The 20918-nt window shown below is 37.4% G+C and overlaps 1 protein-coding gene across 1 annotated transcript in view; it reads right to left on the bottom strand.

Moving 5' to 3' along the window:
* Positions 1 to 522: 522 nt before the first annotated feature.
* LOC131079500 (uncharacterized) overlaps positions 523 to 20918 on the bottom strand; it is a 40258-nt gene continuing 19862 nt past the window's right edge. The window contains exons 3-6 of the mRNA XM_058017458.2: positions 2005 to 2089; positions 1613 to 1782; positions 1227 to 1498; positions 523 to 1118 (exon numbers count right to left, since the gene is read on the bottom strand). Coding sequence (XP_057873441.1) covers positions 963 to 1118; positions 1227 to 1498; positions 1613 to 1782; positions 2005 to 2089 — 683 coding nt within the window. The 3' untranslated portion in view covers positions 523 to 962. The remainder of the gene's footprint in view (positions 1119 to 1226; positions 1499 to 1612; positions 1783 to 2004; positions 2090 to 20918) is intronic.

Genomic DNA, 20918 nt, shown 5'->3' with positions numbered 1-20918 from the left:
TATTTAGCCATTAAGAAATTGGTTGACAAACCATTTATACTTGCCCTTAACAAGAAATAAAATGGAACACAAAATGTCCACAAATTAATAAACCACGCTTAATCAGATATTCTTTCAGAAAATCCTTGTTCTCCACCTATTTGCTTCTTATATGCTGACAATCACCGCAACCCTTACTTAGAAGATCCTACTTGCAAGATAAAATTATCATAACCAAGATACAGTCAAGTATTAGAAGTATGATCTACAAACAAGTTCCATCGTGTCAAACAAATCAACCCAGTCTCACGTGTTTGCTATTCACAGAGACCTGTTGATTGAGTTGCTCTCTAGCAAGGAAGAGGCCGCCCAAATATATGTTTTTCATGATTCAATCAAGTTGCATCCAGTATCCTCAATAACAAGAAAAAATAGTTCAAGAGTTTTATCGAAATTACATTCACATGCAAAGAGTCGCTTATGGCATTCATCATCTCCAAAAGCCTGAACAACTTGCACTCACCTGCATGTCAACTCAGAATGGATAACAAATTTGATTCTTTATTGAAATGAATCATAATTTTGATACAACGGCAACTCCTGTCTGTATGTGCACATCCATTTTGACAGTAGCAGAAACTAAGACAAAAGATCCATGAATGGAAAATAAATTAAAATTACAATATCTTTCAAGTAACCAACTGCACCCTTAAGTGCCTCCCACAACTGAGGCTGATATGGACAATTATAAGAAGCCTCCAGTTATTCATCACTTCTTCCATCCCTTATGTACACTGTACATCACAGTGTTTAATCTATGACATTTAATTGATTTCCTTATTGACTTCTGTGATATTCCGGTTTCTTCTTAGAGTGCATAAATCAATGTAGTTGTACTCCTGAAACTACCTTAAGTTTAATTCATTTTGTTAAAATACAAACAATCTTAAGGTCAAATGAGGCAATTTCCTCTATGCCAACATTTACAAGCGGTTAAGTGCATCCTTAATTGCCCTTCGAAATTCATCATTGTGAAGTAAAAATGATGAAACATGGCCCCCTGTAACCCACCTCACCTCTGAGAAAGGCCAGGCGCGCTGAAGTTCCAAAACAGAATGCTTGGGAATGTAACCATCATCCTGAATATCAGAAACGAAATCAAGACATTGAAAAATAAAATGTAAATAACTGAGTATTAGGATACATCTATTTCATTTGCATATTGAAAGACAGAGCACTACACTTACAGTGGCAGCAACAAAAATGACTGCCGAAGGATTTTTGGGAACAGGAAACTGTGTAACATCAGTTAGTGATAGCACTGAACGCATGCGCTCCCTCACTTGCTCGACGGTCATCCCAGTATTCTGTACCATGTCCCTTCTTAGTGCATCCCAGGCAGTGCCATACTGCAAAATACCCTCACAAAAGGCTACAGCAGCAGAGTGTGGAGATAGAAAAGGCAAAGTAGCCACTGGAGTTGGATGTAATGAACCAACCATTGCAGCATGCACTCCACCTATGACAAACAGAAAATATTCCTACAGTTGGATATCTCTGGTTAATGTTAACATAAAGAACTTTAAGCTGAATCAGATAGAACAGGTAAACAAAGACCATGAAATCCTCTTACCCATGCTCAGACCACAGACACCTGTCTTGCTAAATCCAGCATCATTTTCTAGCCAATATAGAAGTGTCCGGGCTTCTTCAATGGTAGCTCTTCCCAAGAGAAGCAAATCACTCACACACAACAACTTTGAACCATATTGTAGTTGAGGACGACGCTCTCCATAGAATGGGCTGCAGTAAATCATTAAAGATCAACCTATGATCGTTGATCCTTCAAACCTTTGCCTACTTTCACAACATGAAAGAATCCTGTCACATCCATACCTAAACATCCCATTTTCTTTTTCAACAAATATCAAAACTCAAGTTTAATAACCAGACAGACTCCATACAAGCTAATTAACAAACAAATTATCCTACTGCATGTCTAAATATTATAGGCAAGATTTTAACCTTTCAAGCACCATAGTTGCAATGTTGCTTTTTAGTAATGGCCCACCCATGCGTAGACGTCGTTCAAATGTATGGTCTCCAGTCCCTGGAAAAAGAGATACTTAAGAAATTTCACTCATGTAATCTTCTGACATCATATTAGATCATAAACCCAATGACCAATCTCCTAAACTACAAACATGTAGCTTTCTAGAAGAGCATTCTAGGAGAATACCTCATCTAGAAGGTTCTGAAACATGCAGTCAATACAAATTTCTGATATGCAGCCATTATGAAAACAGGAATGTCACAGGATAAAGGAACTTAGTTGTTCAATATGAAGTTTCAGATTATTCATGACTGAATTTCCTTGATTCCTATGAAACCTCCAAAGTGGTTGGCTAATGGTTTTCATTCACTGACAGACCAAATTAATTCCCAACATATGATCTTTCATCATTAGCTTATTTTACTGATCCAAACAGAAATAAGAATCTGCATCTCACTTAAGAATCAAAATCTGGAAAGAAATAAGCATGATCGAAACTTTTTAACATAATATGCTAACAAAATCTTATAGAAGATCAGAGAAAAAAAAATGCATGATTGGTATTAGCCTTGGGACAATACACTTTGTACCCCAAAAGCTAGTTAGAAATAAGCTTTTGGTAACAATACACCATCCAATACAGTTGTTCCCCAATGTGTGATTTGAAGTTGATCGATTTTTGTTTTAAAATGGAATCACATATGCTGCATACAGAAGAAGTTGTTGCATTCCTTTGTGCAGTATTATGCACATGGATAATCTTAAAATTGATTCACACAAAACATGCTCTTAAGATAATTTTGCATGATCATCAAGACAGTATATCTAACATTATATGTTAATAATTCTTATACAAGATTGGATCCCTACTGAAAAAACAAACATTTATGGGAAAGGGCTCCAAGGAAAAGTCCTGCTGTTCTGCCATCACCACCACATTTCTGGAAAAGTTTGCAAGATGTCTCCTCAAAGAAAGGATGTTTCTGGGATGTCCCTGTGTTTTGGGGACTCCACAGAAACTCCAGGATGTCCCTGGGTGGGACCCTCAGGGGATGCCATTGAGTCTCTTGAGCGCACCAGAGATGTATAGGTGTCCCTCACATCACTTCAGCCAAAAAGCCATTTAGCCAAAAAAAGAAGAATTTTTTTTAAATGCCCTACTTTATTGATATCAACAGATTGAGTTACAAACAAAGATTGCAGAGCAGAAGTAGCCATGAATTTTTACAGGTCATTTTCTTCTCTTCCTCCTAAGTTTGGTAACCCTACTTTTTTTCTCTAATAATTTATATGCCTTTTGAGTCATTCAAGATATAGACAAAAGATTCTTTTCAGTATAAGAACATCTAGAACATTTCCTAATTTTTTTATTTCACCATTTCATCATTTCCATTAGAATGATCCCTTGTCCTTAGAGATTGCAAGGAGACTCTAGGATATTCTTCAGTGTGTGCTATTGTGAAAATGGCATATTCCATGAAGGTTTGTGTGGTTTTGAAAACCTTAATTTAGGCTTGCTGGTGGGGGCTCCAACAGTCGACCCTAGTACCGTCTACTGGAATAGAGGCACTGCCCCCAGACCTTGGAAGGGGCACTACCCCTCAACCCTGTGGGGGGCTCCAATCTCAAAACCCACTTACCACCACCCTACCACCATTCCGCTACTACCTCACCACTATCCCCAAATCTAGGCCTTTAGTCCCCCATCCCAAACCTCTGTAGAACATAGGAAATAAGCTTTTTGTAATAATAAACCATCAAGAAACACTTGTACACCAATATGTAATTTGAATTCATAGCTTTTGATGTCAATATGTAATTGCATATTCCACAAATCGAAAAGTTTGCTAGCATTCCTCTATGCAGTATTATGCACACTACTACACAAGTAGCATGCTCTTAAGATATTGAAAAATGGCACTCTCGTTCTCTGCCTTAAGTGATTCAAAATGCCAACCAACTCTCACTAGCTACAACAATTGACCATGGCATCCTGCTGGGTTGTAATGTCCCCATTTTTTAAGGCAGAATAAAAAATTAATTTAATTAATTAAGTTGTCCCAATTAATGATATTTCTTAAGGATAGCTTAATTGATTATTTTAATTAAGAAGTATTAAGTTAATTATTTATAAAGTTATAAAATAAATAAAAATTAAAAGGTAACTTTTTATTTTAATTAATTTAATAAAATGACTTAAATTAATATTATATCATAAAAGTCACTTAAGTGAAATAATATTATTTTAATATTATTTCTAGAAGCTTCCTGAAAAAATGGAGAAAAAGTATAAAAGAAGGTCAAGCTAAGCTTCTAATCATGAAGAATTTGATATTTGATTTGAGATTGTTTGGTGACGAGACCAGCTAGGGTTTCTGCCATTTTCCAGCCATTGGGAACAAAAACTCTCAATTGGTAATGCAATTTTTGTTGTTTGTAACTAGGCTCAGAAAAAGGGGGATTCGGATTGCCTAAGGCAACATCCGAATCCCTAAAGGGCTGGGCCCTTTTGCCAAAGGGTAACGTGTAGGGCTGGACCCTTCACGCCAAAGAAGATAGCGTGCTCCTAAATAGGGCCAGCCCTATAATGAACACGCCACACTCTAAACCAAATTGGCACCAAATATATATTTAAATAAAGCCGACTTAAAAGGGCATATGCACCATATAAATAAAGACTATTTGGCAAGGTTAAAATCATTCATTCATGCTCTTAGAGAAATTCATCTGCTCCTTGGTGTGCAAAAATAAAAGGTGAACTTGGCGAATTTATCCAAGGAAGATATGGCGAATTTATCCAAGGAAGATATAGCAAATTTTGTTGCTCCTTATTGTTGTTAGATGGTGCATTAAAGAGCAGACCTGGTGAATATAGAAGTGCAAACCTGGTGTATTAAAAGGGCAGATCTGATTCATTCAAGTGTGCAGTTTGAAGATCCCAGATCTGAGTCACATGATTTGAGCTAAGTTTTGTATTGTTACAATTCAGAATTGAATACATAATCTGACCTGTGGGTCTATAGTGCTGGGTTTTTCCTCCTTGGAGGTTTTCCCAGGGTAATCGAGTTGGTCTCTTGTGCACTTGTTTTTCTTTCTTTCGTTTACTTGCTTATCATTTACTTAATGTTAATCTGAAATTAAATACTGAAAGTCTGATTGCTGGTCTGAGACACAAAAACTAATAATTTTGAGGTTGTGAAATATCATCCGAATTATCGCTAGTGGTGGGCTTCATTCAAAAGTTCAACTTGAGCATATCGAGGATTCATATCAGATTTTAATGGAGGTCGATCTTGCAAACCATATTCAGATTTTTGCTTGTATGGCCTCATTCATGCATTGTTTCTTTGTGGATATTTGAGTATTCATCTTGGGAGAGCTTGGCAGTCATTTTGGAGTATTTTGGAGTAGCTATCAGGTTGCTGATAAATAAATTACAGTGGTCTGATATACTACAGCAAGGGCGCCATTGGCAACATGTTTTGGTTCATATCTCATCATTGAAGCATCCTATGGTTTTGGGTGTTGTTGCATTTTGATCCTTTGGTCCTACCGATCATTTCAAGTGCCAAGAGGTGGAGTTTAATCGCTGCATTTATTTATCTAGAATATTGCCGGGCAAGAACAGGGGCGGCTGGGTGAAAGCATCGTTTGGCCTAAGAGGAGTTCATTTTGGCTTGGTTGTTGATTGCTACATCTTCTTCATCATAGGCGCTGCTATAACCAGGTTCTTCTGATTTTTGGAGTTGATTTGCATTGTTATCTACTCTTGCTGCTGTACGTAATCATTTATACCAGATTTGGCATTGTATTGAATATTCATTGTAAGCCAAGAGTCTTGGCCATTCATATCAGCATTGTACTTGATGATTGCACTCAATAAAGGAGGGATAAGTTGCATGCCAATTGTTTGATGTAATGCTTATATTGATTGAGCTCTAGATTATCATATGAGAATGCATGCCAAGTGTTTGTCATAATTCCTAGTTGCTGTAGATGCACATTTTCAATCACTTATATGCATGTAAAGGTAAAAAAGGGTTGGCATAGTATGCTGAAACTTTGTTGCTCAATCTTGCATCATTAGAAGCATTCAAAGAATCAATTGCAGCACTCAAACACTTTTCAACACAGTATTATCAGATCGTATAATCAGACCAGCAAACTAGAAGTTGCATATGAAGTGTTTGACAATATTCCTTGAGGTGTTTTTCATATCAGAATAGTCAAGGGATATTACATGGGTGGTCATGGTCACGACATTTCTACCCCTCCATCACAAGCTCCTTTGGTTGTTTCTGTCAACCTTGTTTATGGTGTCTTAGGTGTTGTTGTGCCTACATTTCCAAATGGTTGGCTCACCTTCTGCCACAAGTGTCATGGGTGTTGCTTGTGCTCCCCCACCTCCCCCCGTCAGATGCTCGCTATAGTTGTTGGTTGTTGAAGCTTTGCTCGTGGATATAGTACTATAGTTGCTCATCCATTAATGGAGAAGAATTGTCCTATTCCTTGTGCCAAATGATCACCGGTGGTAGTTCGTGGCCAGGATGTGGTGGAAAATGAGAACTTCTACCAATGTAGATCTAGCGTGCAAATTATAGTTCATTGATTATGATGCAGAAGTGTGATGATATTTGATGAATCTTTTGGTTCATACCATTTACACCTTGTTGATTGTAAGTTCAATTATACAACCTTTAGCCTTCTCATCCTGACCTTCACAAATGGGTGTTGGATTCTTAGGGCCTTCTGTGGCGAGTAAGATTGAGCTCTTCCCCCATGCTAAAGGTTTTTTCATTGCGTCTTTTTCCTCTTTTGAGGACAAAAATTTGATGTTGTGTAAGCTATGGGCTTGGGGAGAGCACTCTCTCTCCATTAAGCCTTGGTCAACTTTCTTTAACCTTCTTACTAAGCCACTAAATACATGCCTATTGTGGATTAGACTTCCAAACCTCCCCCTCCATTTTTAGGAGGTTTCATGTTATGAGGCTATAGGCAACCCTATCGATTGGTTCTTGAAAGTTGACAATTGCATTTCCTACATGGGGCACTCTACTTTTGCTCACATTCTGGTGGACATTGACATCTTCAAACCTCTTTGTGAGGATGTTGTTTTGATAGTTGGGGAAAGGCCTTGCACTCAACCTCTTGATTATGAGGGTTTCCCCCTTGAATGTCATCAATGCTTCTCTATTGGTCACCTGACTATGGATTCTCCTATCTCACATCGGAAGGGCACTACTACTTGGTAAAAGAATGCTATCGAAGATCACTTGACTATTCATGCTCTTAATTCTCCGTTGAATGAATCCTCTCAAGATGATGACAAGCCCTTATCTTTCTGTGTGGCTATGACATGTCCTTTGAACCCTATTGGGGAACATCTTGCCCCGATCTCATAGCCTGATTTTCCCTTAGCTTCGAATCAGCTTCAAATTACTCAATGAGGTGCAAGGTCACCTTTCACCTCATCGTTCTATTGCTCTCTCTTCACACATTGACGAGCTCTCCATGGAGGAATCAACCCCTGCTTCCCCTTGCTCTGAGAGTTTGGAAGATAATGTATCCTCGACTGTTGTGAGGAAGAAAGGTCTTCCTAAATCACTTTCCCAAATTCATGTTCATGTGTTGGCAAGAGGCCAATTTGTTCTAGGCTTGGTACTGTCTAAGTGGGACCCTAGTGGTCCTACCTATTTTGTCCGTTTGTTGTTGTTTTAGGCGGCTTGGCTGCAGCTGTACCTCTCCATTTTTGTTGTGTTGTTTCTGGCCAGCTTGGGCCTGTTTTGTCTTACCTTATTGCAGCTTTTTGTGAAGGGTCGAGACCCCTGTTTCCTATTTAATCTAATCTAAAACATGCTCTTAAGATAACATTTGCAAAATCATCAATGCAATATCTGTCATTATCAAGTTATCATTTTATGCTTTAGTGTTTACAACCTAACAGAAAATTCCTTCTACAACCTATACCCCTCTCCTAACTCCAAACTGAATGCATTGCATACATTTACCACATATATTGCTAATAAAAGAATGCAATGTAACAGTGCAGCGAGTATTCATCATGTTTGTTTTGTGTACAAATATAACATATCACATCAGTTTGCCCTTCTATTCAACAAGCTCTACACGAATACTCTGATTTCCAATGAAAAGAAGAGAATTGGCCAACATGTTGCATCCAGATTTATGCCAGCTTACCTGGTTAACCTTTCAGAAGGCCCATCTATTTTTGAAGTTAAAATAAAATGCCTTCAATCTGATCCTCTGACACTTTCTGAAATTTGTACAAAATAAACAAAGCCTCTTTTAAAATACTACATCTGATCCACCAAATTTGCATCAAATTTCCCGTGTAATCTTATATCGTATTGATGTTTATCTATTTTGGAAGATCAGAAAAATGTCTTCAATCTGATCTTGCCTTCAATGTGATACCTGACACTTTCTGAAATTTGTACAAAATAAACAAAGCCTCTTTTAAAATACTACAACTGGTCAACCAAATTTGCATCAAATATCCCATGTAATCTTATATCATATTGGTGCTCATCTCTTTTGGAAGATCTGAAAAATGCCTTCAATCTGATCTTCTGACTCTCCGAAAACCCAGTTTTTTGCAGAACCTCTTATTCAATGCTAAAAGTCAGCCTAAAACAATCCATCATAAAATAATGGTTTTTCTAGACTTGAATGTGAAGAGTCTTTCAGATCATACTCCATGATCCATGATCCTATTTCTACTATCTTGCCATTTTTTTTCCTAACGATGGATCATGGAGTATGATCCAAAACATCGAAGAAAAAATTCTACACAGTCAAATCTAGAAACATCATTACTCAACATCATGGACTGTGGAAATCTAATGGCTTTAATCCATCAGAGAAACTGATGCAGAAGCATCCTTGGAAAAGCAGAGCAATCCCACATTGCTAGTATTCACTTTGTTTGTTTGTTTTGAAAAGTTAATTTTGACACTAGAGAATTTGAAGTTTGTGGCAAGACATGGGAAGACTTACTGGACCATGAAATCCAACAATGAGCGCCACACAATTCTTTTTCCTTCGTTTTGGTTTAGTTTGAGAAATTAATTCTTAATAGCCAACTACATGTTTCAAGGAGTATTGAACTTTACCCCACCTTGCGGTCAACACAGACTGTTAAAGAAGGTTGGACACTGATAAATATTGGGCTCCACGATCATTGAAATTCAACTAAAGGGTATAAGAAACATTGGAGCCAGGGTTGGAGGCTCGAGCTTAGGTATGAGGGAGATGGTTCAAGGTTAAGGATTGTTGACGTGTATTTTGTACACTATCAAACACAGAATAAAATACCTAAAGGTACCTTATCCTCTCTTGAATAAAGTCTCTAACTGCTGAAGATTCGCATGAAGGATCAGTTAGGATGACTCCAATGTTCTGGTTAGTAGGGTCTCTACGTGTGGATAAGCTCTTTGTGGTATGATGTGATTTGCTGGAATCACAAGGGGACTTACATCTGATGATTGAACTTCCGATCTGCTTTGCTGGAACACAGGCTCTTACTGGCTTAGATTTGAAAAAATGGAAAAAGGATGAGGGCGAAGAGAAGATCTAATCCTAATACTAAGAATGTAGGAGCAATGATTTGATTTTTGATGAAACTCTAACTAGGTCTTGTTTTGACATCGCAGGACCATCTCCACAAGGCTAGTGCAATCTTCGAAGGGAAGCTTTATGATGTTCAAATCATCACTGCAGGCATAGACACCATCAGGTTGATGCATATCAATGAAGAAGCGACAAATTGAAATTGAGCTTAAGCTGAATGATTCCAGTTGACTACACAAGGCAAGTCTGCAATCAACAAACTGCTAGTAGTATGGATATACGAATTCCACCATCAATCAATCACATTTCCTCCATTCATCTAATCATCTACCATCTAGGATTGAAGACTCAACAAGAAACCATGCAAATTGCAAGAAACGACACACTTCACCATTACTTCAATGAAAATGGAGTTTGTTTACAATCAATGGCAACAATTTCTTGCCTTGTCCTCCTATTCTACTCTAATTACTATTCTATCAATTTCTAACTACTCTCTATCTACTAACTGCTTTCTATTATTTATAACTCTCTCTAATTCCTTTACAAAATGAAATGCCAGGGCTTATATAGTGCCCTCAATACAATTTGATGGCTTAGATCAATTCGAGATCAATGGCCAAGATTTTACAATGAAAACCCTAATTAGGGTTTGTTACAACCATTACATAACATTTAATGTTTGACCAATGATAAAATTGTATTGCTTGGACACATGTCCTCTCTAGAAAAATCGACCAATGGATAGCCGGGGTAGGTACATCGGAGTTTGTGCCACCTTCCATGAGTTAGGTACATTGAATCTGGACATGCTGAGGTGGACCACACTGACTGGAGGAGTGATGACTGGGATGCCACCTCATCTGACACTTGTAGCTTGCTAGATATTCAATTTGATGTCGTTGAGAGGCTATCTTTAATTAACTCTTGTTCTAACTCCTTTTATCCTTGATGTGCAAGACGATTGATGTACCTTGCCTTGGAATGCTGGATTTGGAAGAGGTCGCCCTTGATGACGTTAGTCCAAAGAAGGCCGTCCTTGTCGATGCTAGGCTGGAGGAGGTCGCCCTTGATCTGGCTTGATTTTCCTTGAGAAGATCTCCATTTGATGCCTACACAACATTTCAAAATTAGCAACATGATTTTGCAATGAATAACTAGATTAGAGATTAAATTTAGGAAACTTCATAATAAGTCCTTGAGTTATCATTTCCTAAACGACGATTGAGCTATTAGAATTCAAAATTTCAAAATTTAAGGCTATGACGATCAAAATTCGAAATTAAAACAAGGGATCTTGTCATACCTTACTTGAGAGTTTAACTCAAAAATGCAAAACAACCTTGACTTAACGTGATTTTTTGAAGGATTTGGTCAATATGGTAAATATCGCTCTGGTCCCTAACTGAGGGACAGGAGCGAACTTGGGCATTTGGGTCCCTTGTAGATGTTTGGTAATCTTCAATTTGTCTTCAACGAGTTCAATTCACCTCCTTTCTTGCCATCAAACTTAAAACTTGCTTGATCTTTGTTTAAAACATGCCTTATGAAGAATTTCGCTCTGGTCCCTGGGAGAGGGACGGGAGCTACAATGGATTTCGCCCTGGTCCCTGACTGAGGGACAGGAGCGATCTTGGCATTCTGGTCCACTTTTCTTCATGTTTGTGCCTTCAAATTATATTCATCTGGTAAAATGCACTCCCCTGGATCTCTCCAAATCGTCAAGTTGTTAAAATCCTGCAAGGACGAGGTGATGTTTGATTTTAAGCTCCGGTCCTTCACTGAGGGACAGGAGCGATTTTGCTTCCTGAGGCATTTCTGTGTTCGTGAAATTCTTCAATTTATATTCAACGGAAAGATCACGCCTTTCTTTACTACCTCCATTCGAAAAATCATCTTGATCCTGCAGAGATAGTAAGATTTTTGAAAACGAGCTCCGGTCCTTCACTGAGGGACAGGAGCGATTTTGCTCCTACAGGCCAAAATATCATGATTTCACAAGTTTAATCACTTCACAAGGCAAAAACAAATCATTCCCCATGCCCAGGATCAAATATCAAAAACTCAAAATTTAGGTCAAAATTTACTCAATTGGACAAAATTCGCAATTTTATCATTAACACTTAGACAAATTAAGACTCTGCACTCAAAATTCCAATTGAAAATAGACCATTCTGGCGAATTCATTCCATTCAAAATTGCATCCTACAAAAGGAAGCTCAAAAAGCTCTCAAGACTGACTGGATTCTGGCCTGAAAGCGTCAAAATGAAAAAACCCTAAGGCTTGACCCTAATCCAGACAACTGACAAACTAAACCAAAACCCTAAAAAGCAAAGCGAAAACGAGCAAAACGAGCAAAAACATGGGTCCCCATTTGCAATGGGGCGATGTGTGAAAACGTCACAACAAGGATATTGTAAACGTCATTGGGTTGCAACCTGAAATGTATGCCATAGTGGGAGACTGTAACTTATTTTTTAATTCAATAAGAATGATGAATAATATTTTGGAGCCTAGGTTTATCCCTCTTCAAAGGTTTTCCTAGAGTATATCTTGTGTCATTTGTTGTGAATATTTGCTGTTATTAGTTGATGGTTGCATGACTGGATAGTCCTTCATTGGACCCTCTTACCATGATTGCATAAATTGGTATCAAAGCATATGGTTCAAATATTGAGGGTAGCAGTTGCTACATGGGTTATATTTGTGAGTGAATCACCGAATTGAGACAATCTACAAGAAACTTGACAACAAATTGCCAACTGATAGGCAGTTGCAAGAGGCGATTGTGGGTGGACTGCCAATCAAAGGCAGTTTGCAATGAATCCAAGAAAGGTGTTCCCACGAAGGATCTAGAGAGTTATCTAATCAGTGCTTCTAGATTTGATTGTGTGTAAAAAAATTTGGCATCAATGATTCGGGTCACACTACGTGAACCATCATCAGGATGAGAGAGAGCTCAAGGAGTTGTTGGTTCATGTAGTGTGACCCAAATCCTTGATGCTAAAAATTTTTACACAATCAAATCCAAAAGCACTGAACAGATAGTTGTACGGATTGTGGAAATCTGTCCGCACTAATCCAGAGAGATGTCAACGTTGTCGAAAAGTTGGATGAGGTGTTGAAAGTGGTAAGTGGGAATGGGATTAGATTGGAGGCTTTGGAGGAAGATAGAAAAACGAGATGAAGCCTGAGAGATGTTGATGAGTGACGTGGAGGAAGATACCAAACAGGGTGTACAAGACGTGGAAAATTTGAAAGAGAAGTCAGTGCAAGTGAAGGTGTTAAAGGCCATTTCCAAAATTGGCAAGGGAACTAGAATGGAAATTCCGAGCTACTACAATGATATGAATCTGAAAAAGTTGATAGATTGGATCAATGAGCTGGATGAGTACTTTGAGTGTAAGGAGATTGATGACCCGAAAGGATTAGGTTTGCAAACACTAAGCTAAAAGAACATGCTACTGTTTGGTGGAAGTACAACTAGAAAGAAGTAAGAAGGGAAAGGAAAGAATAACAAATTGGGACAGGATGATTGCAAAATTGAAAGGGCAATTCAACCGATGGAATATGAGCTATAACTACTGAAGAAATTGCAAGGTTGAGACAAAGGGACAAGACGAGGAAGGAGTACACCAGAGAATTTCACAAACTGATTATTCAGATGAGATACGGTGAGAGAAATAAACATAAGGTCATAGGATACATCAATGGATTGGGGGAAAATTCAAGTAGAGTTGAGTCTAATCAAGTTGTCCACCATAGAAGAAGCATACTAATTTGTGATCAAGGTAGAAGACAAGTAAAACTAGAGATTTGAGAAAAAACATAATCTATAGATAGGAAAAGATGATAGGCCCCAATGGGGGAGATGATGATGTGGTGATAGAAGACCCTACCAAGAAGAGAAGAGAGCTGACAATTTCTACCATAGAGACAACGGTGCATACCACAATGAAGAAACAAGTCGTGACATTTATCACAAAGGCCAAGAAGATAGCAATTACTACCACAGCAACAAAGAAGGAGGAAATGGATACTAGAGAGGGAGAGAAAGATATAGGAGAGATGAGAAGAGACCCTTCGAGGGAACATGCTTCAAGTGTGGAGGACACAGAGCGCTTGAATATTTTCAAGACCAAGGAAGGTGGCTAGAAAGAAGCATTAGAACTACGCTTGGGGAAGAACCTTGTAGGTCATATGAGCCAAATGATGACCTTGAACATGGAGAATCACTAATATTGAGAAAAGCCTTAAATAAGTGTCCAAAGATCGGTACAAAGAAAGAGCCTGTTCAAAGCTAGATGCAAAGTAGGGGTGAAGTGTTGTAATCATTGATAGTAAAAGTACAAATATTTTGGTACCAAAAGAAAATGGTTGAAAATTAAACTTGAAGAAGCAAAAACACCCGAACCCTTACATGATTGCTTGGTTATAGAGAGAACATAAATTAATGTTCAACAAACAATGCTAGGTAAGATTTAAGATACCATGATGAAGTCTCGTGAGATATAATGCCAATGGATGTGTGTCACCTACTATTGGAGAGGCCTTGGCAATTTGACTTACAAGCTATACATGATGGGAGAACAAACACATTTACTATAACTAAGAATGGCCGAAGACACGGGTTAATGCCATTGAAGGATAGAGAAGATCAAGTTTGTAGCCATGTTGGGATATGCTTGGTAGATGTAAGGAAGTTTTTGGATAGACTAAGGCATTACAATATTTGTTTTACACTAAGTGCTAAGCCATTCGACAATGCAAATGAAGGGAGTACCACTACAAGTGAAGAGTAAGCACTACAAGAGATCTCATAATTTATAGAAGGAATACAAGGATATCATATCTAACAACAAGCTAGAAGGGCTACTGCCAATAAAGAGTATTATTCATCACATGGATCTAATTCCAGGAGCTAGTTTCCCTTATAATGTGTTGCATAGAATCACAACAACAAATAATGAGTGTCATGTCCCCATTTTGAAATAGGATTTAACTAAGTATAATGACCCTTATATTATGCTCATTATTACTTTAATCATTTCAGTATATTCTTATTATTAAAAGATTATTATTATTTCCGAAATACTATTAAAGAATTATCCACAATTTACCATTATCTAAATATTACTTGCAATTATTAATATCCTTGCTTATTAATTATTAATATTCTTGTTACTATTGCATATTCATTCTTATTAATATTACAAATCCCCTTATATACTTCATCAGTAATAACATGAAGTCTGATGAATATTGGTTAATTATTCAGATAGTAGCACATAGCTGACATATGACATCAGAGTATTAAGAGTTGGCCAAGCCATAATCCTTTCTGGAAAGGTATGCGATGCCATTATTTGTTACCACAAAGGAACAATGATAACGGATATTGATTAAGTTGTTAGGACAGATTATTATTTGTGAAGGGGTGCAAAGACAAGTTGTTAAGAGACCGATTGTTAATGGTTTTAACAAACAGTTATTTGTGTTCGATAATTATATATCCATTAGCAATTAAGATCAATCACACAGTCTATGAAGAATATCAATCAAGCCAAGATCGTATACGGAAGAAACTGTCAAAAACTAATCAGCCTTTACTCAGTATATTTGTGTTGTGCGAACCTTACATATGACGGCAATTAAGGTATAAGAGATAAGAATATACACATGATTATGAAAGGTGCAGTTTTGAATAGCAATCTTCAACCAAGCATAGAGTGATATGTGATTTGGAAGGATTAAAGATAAGTATCGAACTTAACCATTAAGGCAGTAGACAAATCAATAACCCTTAACTAATGAAAGGATGTGATTATGCTTAACCATTATTATTTATGCACATAACCGATTTGCTTATAATATGAAGAGGCACATCCAAAAGGACAGCCTTTATAAGGGATATAAGATGTCAAACTAAGGCATTAAAATGGACACAGGGAGAAAAAGGGATCCTGTTGACTTCTCTTTTGTGTTATTTGTCCTTGATGTCAAAACTGTTGTTTGGTTGGCACTTTGGTGATTGGCACATTGATCTTGGCATATGGGCACTTTCAGTTTTGGCAATTCAGTACTTGGTTTACATTCAGTTTTGTTATATGTTGTGTTACTGATATATTGGGCTTCATGTGCAGACAGACGGTATCTTGCTCACAGGGTTATGGTGTTTGCTTTCAGGTGATCATTATATTGTTTTGATGATGATAGCAGGTGGTACTTTTTTTTTTTGTATAATGTCTTTCAGTTCTCACTTGGTTTCATTCAGACAAATAGGTGATTGATTTGTTATTCAGAGTGAAGGTATACTTTGTTTCAGATTACATGACTTCATCTTGATACTCAGTCAGTTTATCAAGCTACATTTGTATGCATTCTTAAGTTCTTTCTCATAGCATTCAGTTTTGGGTTCATTCTCCTAAGCATTTATATGCTTTAGCAATTTCATACATATGACAGTATTCACACATTCATTTTATGCATACATCTTAAGGAGAAGTGCATTGTTTATACTATATTCATTGGTACACAATGAGCATTGTGTTTATCACCGACACTTAGCATTTATTCATTATGTCGGGTTCTTTGTTATATTACAATGCATTCAGTTATATTGTTAAAGTGCATATTTTTTTATAGCACTCAGCCGACCATATGATATGATATCGGGCTCACATGTATATTGAATACATTGACAGTCAAACATGGTTCTTTTATGACATTTGGACAGCTGGTAATTTGATCACTTGCAAACAGTATAAATGATTCAATAGCTCACGTGGACAGTCAACGTTATGAGTACAACTGTATAGGTATAATGTTGTCGAGTTTTTAACTTGACAATCTGATTTGATCGATGGCACTTGGGATTCAATAATAGTTCAATAATACTGTTGGCACGTGGACAGTGACTTGGTATATACTGTTTGACATGGCATTCGATTTGATTGTTGATAACATCGTTTTTAATATGACATCTAATCTGTCGGACTTGAAAGGACTTTATGTTTTTGTAAAGGGCTCGATATTTGAAAAAGAAAATAGGGCAATCTTATTGTATTTTGTTTACCAAGGGTTTGTGAAACCCTAGCCGCTGTTCACTTTGCAAAACTTCACATTTATTATGGCGGCATGTTCGTGAGACTATTCGAATGCAAAGAAATGAGAGCAGTTGACTTGACCTGAGAATGAAGGTGGTCTGGGAAGATTTCTTATGGTATATATTTGACTTTTGGCAGGCATAAAGAAAGGTAAAATCTTACCGAAATCTCTGATTTTTTTTTCGAATATGGTAATGAAAAACAGTTTTGGAAAGAGGTAGTTCGAACCTAGGAACTCTGCATATAATCCTTTGAAAAGAAATGGAAAATAGTTAGGGATTCTGTTTTCGGTTTGCTCATTGATTTGTTTAAGATGAAATAAGATGGAAAAACAGTTAAGTTTTTGATGGCAGTCTGTTCACTTGACTAAACAAGGGTTTCGAGTGTTATTCAAACCGATTGTGTAAACTAAAATAAAAAAACATTTTTTTTCTGTCATGCTCTCCTTGTTATAAAATGAATGGCCTTTTTGCCATAGAGAGGTTACATGGAATATATTTTGAGAGACAGATCAGAGTTAGAAATAGATTTTAAACAAAGAGTATTTATTGAAACATCTTTACATTGCAGACAAGGGTTTCTGAGAAAACATTATTCTCTCTGGTTCTATACAGAGGTTATTCTTCTAATTGCAGAATATATTTGTAAACAAGTACTGGCATTCATAGTACATATTCTGTAATGAGCTATAATGCAGTTTTTACTATTGTATACTATGATGATGTTGTGATTGCAGAAGTCTATTGCAATTACAAGACCTTGATAGTATACAGTGTTTATTGAGAAACATTAAAAGGGGTTGGTGCTCCTGTGAAGTTGGTGCTTCAGAAATTGGTGTTGAGTTGTTGCTCCACCATTGTTACAGAGTTGGTGCTCTTTGGTTAATAAAAAGTGTTGGTGTTGGAAATAAGCCACCCCCGGACCGACGATGGACTGGTCCAAGAGGGGCCAGTAGCTCAGTGGTAGAGCACTCCAGCAGCGTATGGAAGGTCCTAGGTTCGAGTCCTAGCTGGTCCATGTCTCAACATGGTATCAGAGCCAGGTCCAGGCTAGGAGCCCCAAGCACACGAGAGGTGTGGCTTAAGGTGGGGTATTGGTGTTGGAAATAAGCCACACCCGGACTGACAATGGATTGGTCCAAGAGGGGCCAGTAGCTCAGTGGTAGAGCACTCCAACAGTGTATGGAAGGTCCTAGGTTCGAGTCCTCTACACTGCAGGAGTGCTCTACCACTGAGCTACTGGCCCCTCTTGGACCAAGGACTTGAACCTAGGACCTTCCATACACTGCTGGAGTGCTCTACCATTGAGCTACTGGCTCCTCTTGGACCAATCCATCGTCGGTCCGAGTGTGGCTTATTTCCAACACCAACACCCCCCCTTAAGCCACACCTCTCATGTGCTTGGGGCTCCTAGCCTGGACCTGGCTCTGATACCATGTTGAGACATGGACCAGCTAGGACTCGAACCTAGGACCTTCCATACGCTGCTGGAGTACTCTACCACTGAGCTACTGGCCCCTCTTGGACCAGTCCATCGTTGGTCCGGGTGTGGCTTATTTCCAACACCAACAAAAAGGAATCTTACGAGTGGTTTTTTATACCCCATGAGGGTTTTTCCACTCAGGAAATCAATGCGTTATGTGATGATTTTGTGTGCAGTTTATGTGCTTAAATGTTAAAGTCCTTCCCTCTATTATAAGTTAGTTTGTTCATGCAATGCTCTAATACTTTATCACTGTTTCAATTTGTCCAAAAAGTCCAAAGTTCAATTGTTCATGTTCGATGTATGAATGTTAAAGAAAGTTGTCATAAAGAAGTTAAATCTGTCATTTGTGAGTTTGAAGTTCTGTTTCAAAAAGAAAAACAAGATTGTTCATTCAGCATTAATTGAACAATATAATATCATGTTTTTAATATGAGTTGTTCATGTCATTCAAGTTGCATATCATTCTGCTAAGTTTCAGTGTTCACTTTGCATATACAAATCACTCTCATTTGTTCAAGGTCAAAAAGGTTTAGAGTAATTCCACTTCCAACAGATCCATCACAAAAGATATACGTCTAAACTAGAGAAGACAAAGATAAATTGTCACCTTCAATTAGAACAAAACAGAACTGTTACTAAGTTACAGGAAGCGAGTATCCTTGTTCTTGGTGGTATGTACAGTGATGTGCTTAACATGCATGCGTAATATATGAAGCTTGGTAATGTTCTTATGCAGAACTTAATAATACTAATATAATTATAGAGAGTAATATAATGATTACAATTACTGTAATAAATAGTATAATACTACCTGAAAATAAATCAATTATATATATAGGAATAGTAAATTGAATGGACAAGTAAACCTGAGATTATAAATCAGATTGAATTATCAGCTCAATATATCAGGAAGAAGACTATGTTATCACTGATTGGATTCATGTTCAGATTGTTTTGTCTCCTAATCAATGTAGTTTAAGTCGTAAGTATGTTGAGATGGATTAGTTGTGGTTAAAAGAGTCCTAAATCTAGTAGGGGACATTACAATGAGGACCAAAGAAAATAGGTGCAAAGGTTATTAAGGAAAGGTTTGATCTAGAAGAGTTCAAACCCGTGTGCATTATTTGAGATACCAACACCCAAGAAGGATGGCAAATGGAGAATGTGTACTTCTAGAGCAATCAATAAAATCAATGTAAGGTATAGATTTTTGTAGCCAAGGATGAATAATATCATGGACTATCTTAGCAGCACGAAATATTGCACCAAGATTGACTTCAGGAGCAATTACTGAGTGAATTATCACTAAATCAAGATAAGAAAAGGGGATGAAAGAAAAATAGCTTTCAAGAACAACAAGGGTTTGTATGAGTGGCTTGATGTGCCCTCTGGACTGACAAATGTGCCAAGCACATTTATGAGATCAACAAATGAGGTATTTCTTGGGTAAGTTTATAATAGTTTATTTGAATGGCGTTTTGATTTTTAGTAAGACCAAACAAAAACATCTAGAACACATCAAATTATTACTACAAATGTTGAAAGAAAAGTTGTTGATCAATTTGAAAAAGTGTGAATTCTTATACTTCGGATTTGTGATATGACTGGAAGGTATGGATCTGAAGATGGATCCAGAGAAGGTCAAATCCATTGTGGAGTCGCCTACAGCAAATGTAGGGGAAATAAGATCTTTCCATGGGTTGGTTAGTTTCCATAGGAAGTTCATCAAAAAAATCAGCAATATTTGTGTCTCTAACTATGACAATGAGAGAGGGCAAGAGGGAATTCAAACTTCAAGAGTTGATAGGAGCTTTGAGTTGTTGAAGAAGAAAGTAACGAAACAGCTAATGTTGGCCTTGCCAAATTTCAACAAGATATTCAAAGTGGAGTATGATGCAAGTGGGAATGCAATTGTTGTGGTGTCAAGCCAAGATGGAAGACCGCTAGCTTATTTCAGTGAGAAATTGAATGATGCCAAGCAGCACTCAATCTACGACCAAGAGTTTTATGCCATAATACAAAAGCTAAAAAAGTGGAGGCTTTACTTGCTACCTAATGTATTTGTGTTGCATACTAATTATCATGCACTATAGTACTTGAGCAATGAAAGTAAATTAAACTAGAGACATATGTGATGAGTAGAATTTATGCAAAGTTACACTTTTGTGTTGAAACATAGGAGCAATTAGTCAAGAAAGGTTTTGATGTGTTAAGCAGAAGTAAAAAATTTCCAACAAAAATGAGGATAGAAGTAGGATGATTTTTAGAAGTTGAAACATTTGTATGAGACTCACCCTGAATTTGTGGAGGTATGGAAAGCATGAAAGGAGATGATAAGCATGGACAAAATTAGGTGGTTGGATTACTTGATTTAAAATGAGATGTTACTCAAAGGATCCAATTATGTATACCAAGAAGCTCGTTGAAGAGAATCTGATAAGAGAAAATACATTGCAAAGGTCTAGCTTGATAGTTTGGGATAGATAAGACAGAGACCTCAATCAATGAGAACAATTTTTGGCCAAAAATATACAAGAATGTCAGGATATTTGTTCAAGGTTGTCAGACTTACCAAGTTGCCAACGGAAACAGTTAGAATGTTGGGCTGTATCAACCACTACTAGTGCTGCAGAAGCCATGGAAGGACATAAGTATGGATTTTGTATTGGGATTTCCAAGGACACAAAAGGACAATGATTCAATC

The sequence above is a fragment of the Cryptomeria japonica genome, chromosome 4 (genome assembly GCF_030272615.1).
Source record: "Cryptomeria japonica chromosome 4, Sugi_1.0, whole genome shotgun sequence".
Taxonomy (NCBI): domain Eukaryota; kingdom Viridiplantae; phylum Streptophyta; class Pinopsida; order Cupressales; family Cupressaceae; genus Cryptomeria; species Cryptomeria japonica.
Note: the sequence above shows the minus strand (reverse complement) of the source record. Positions and strands in the feature narration are given on the sequence as shown.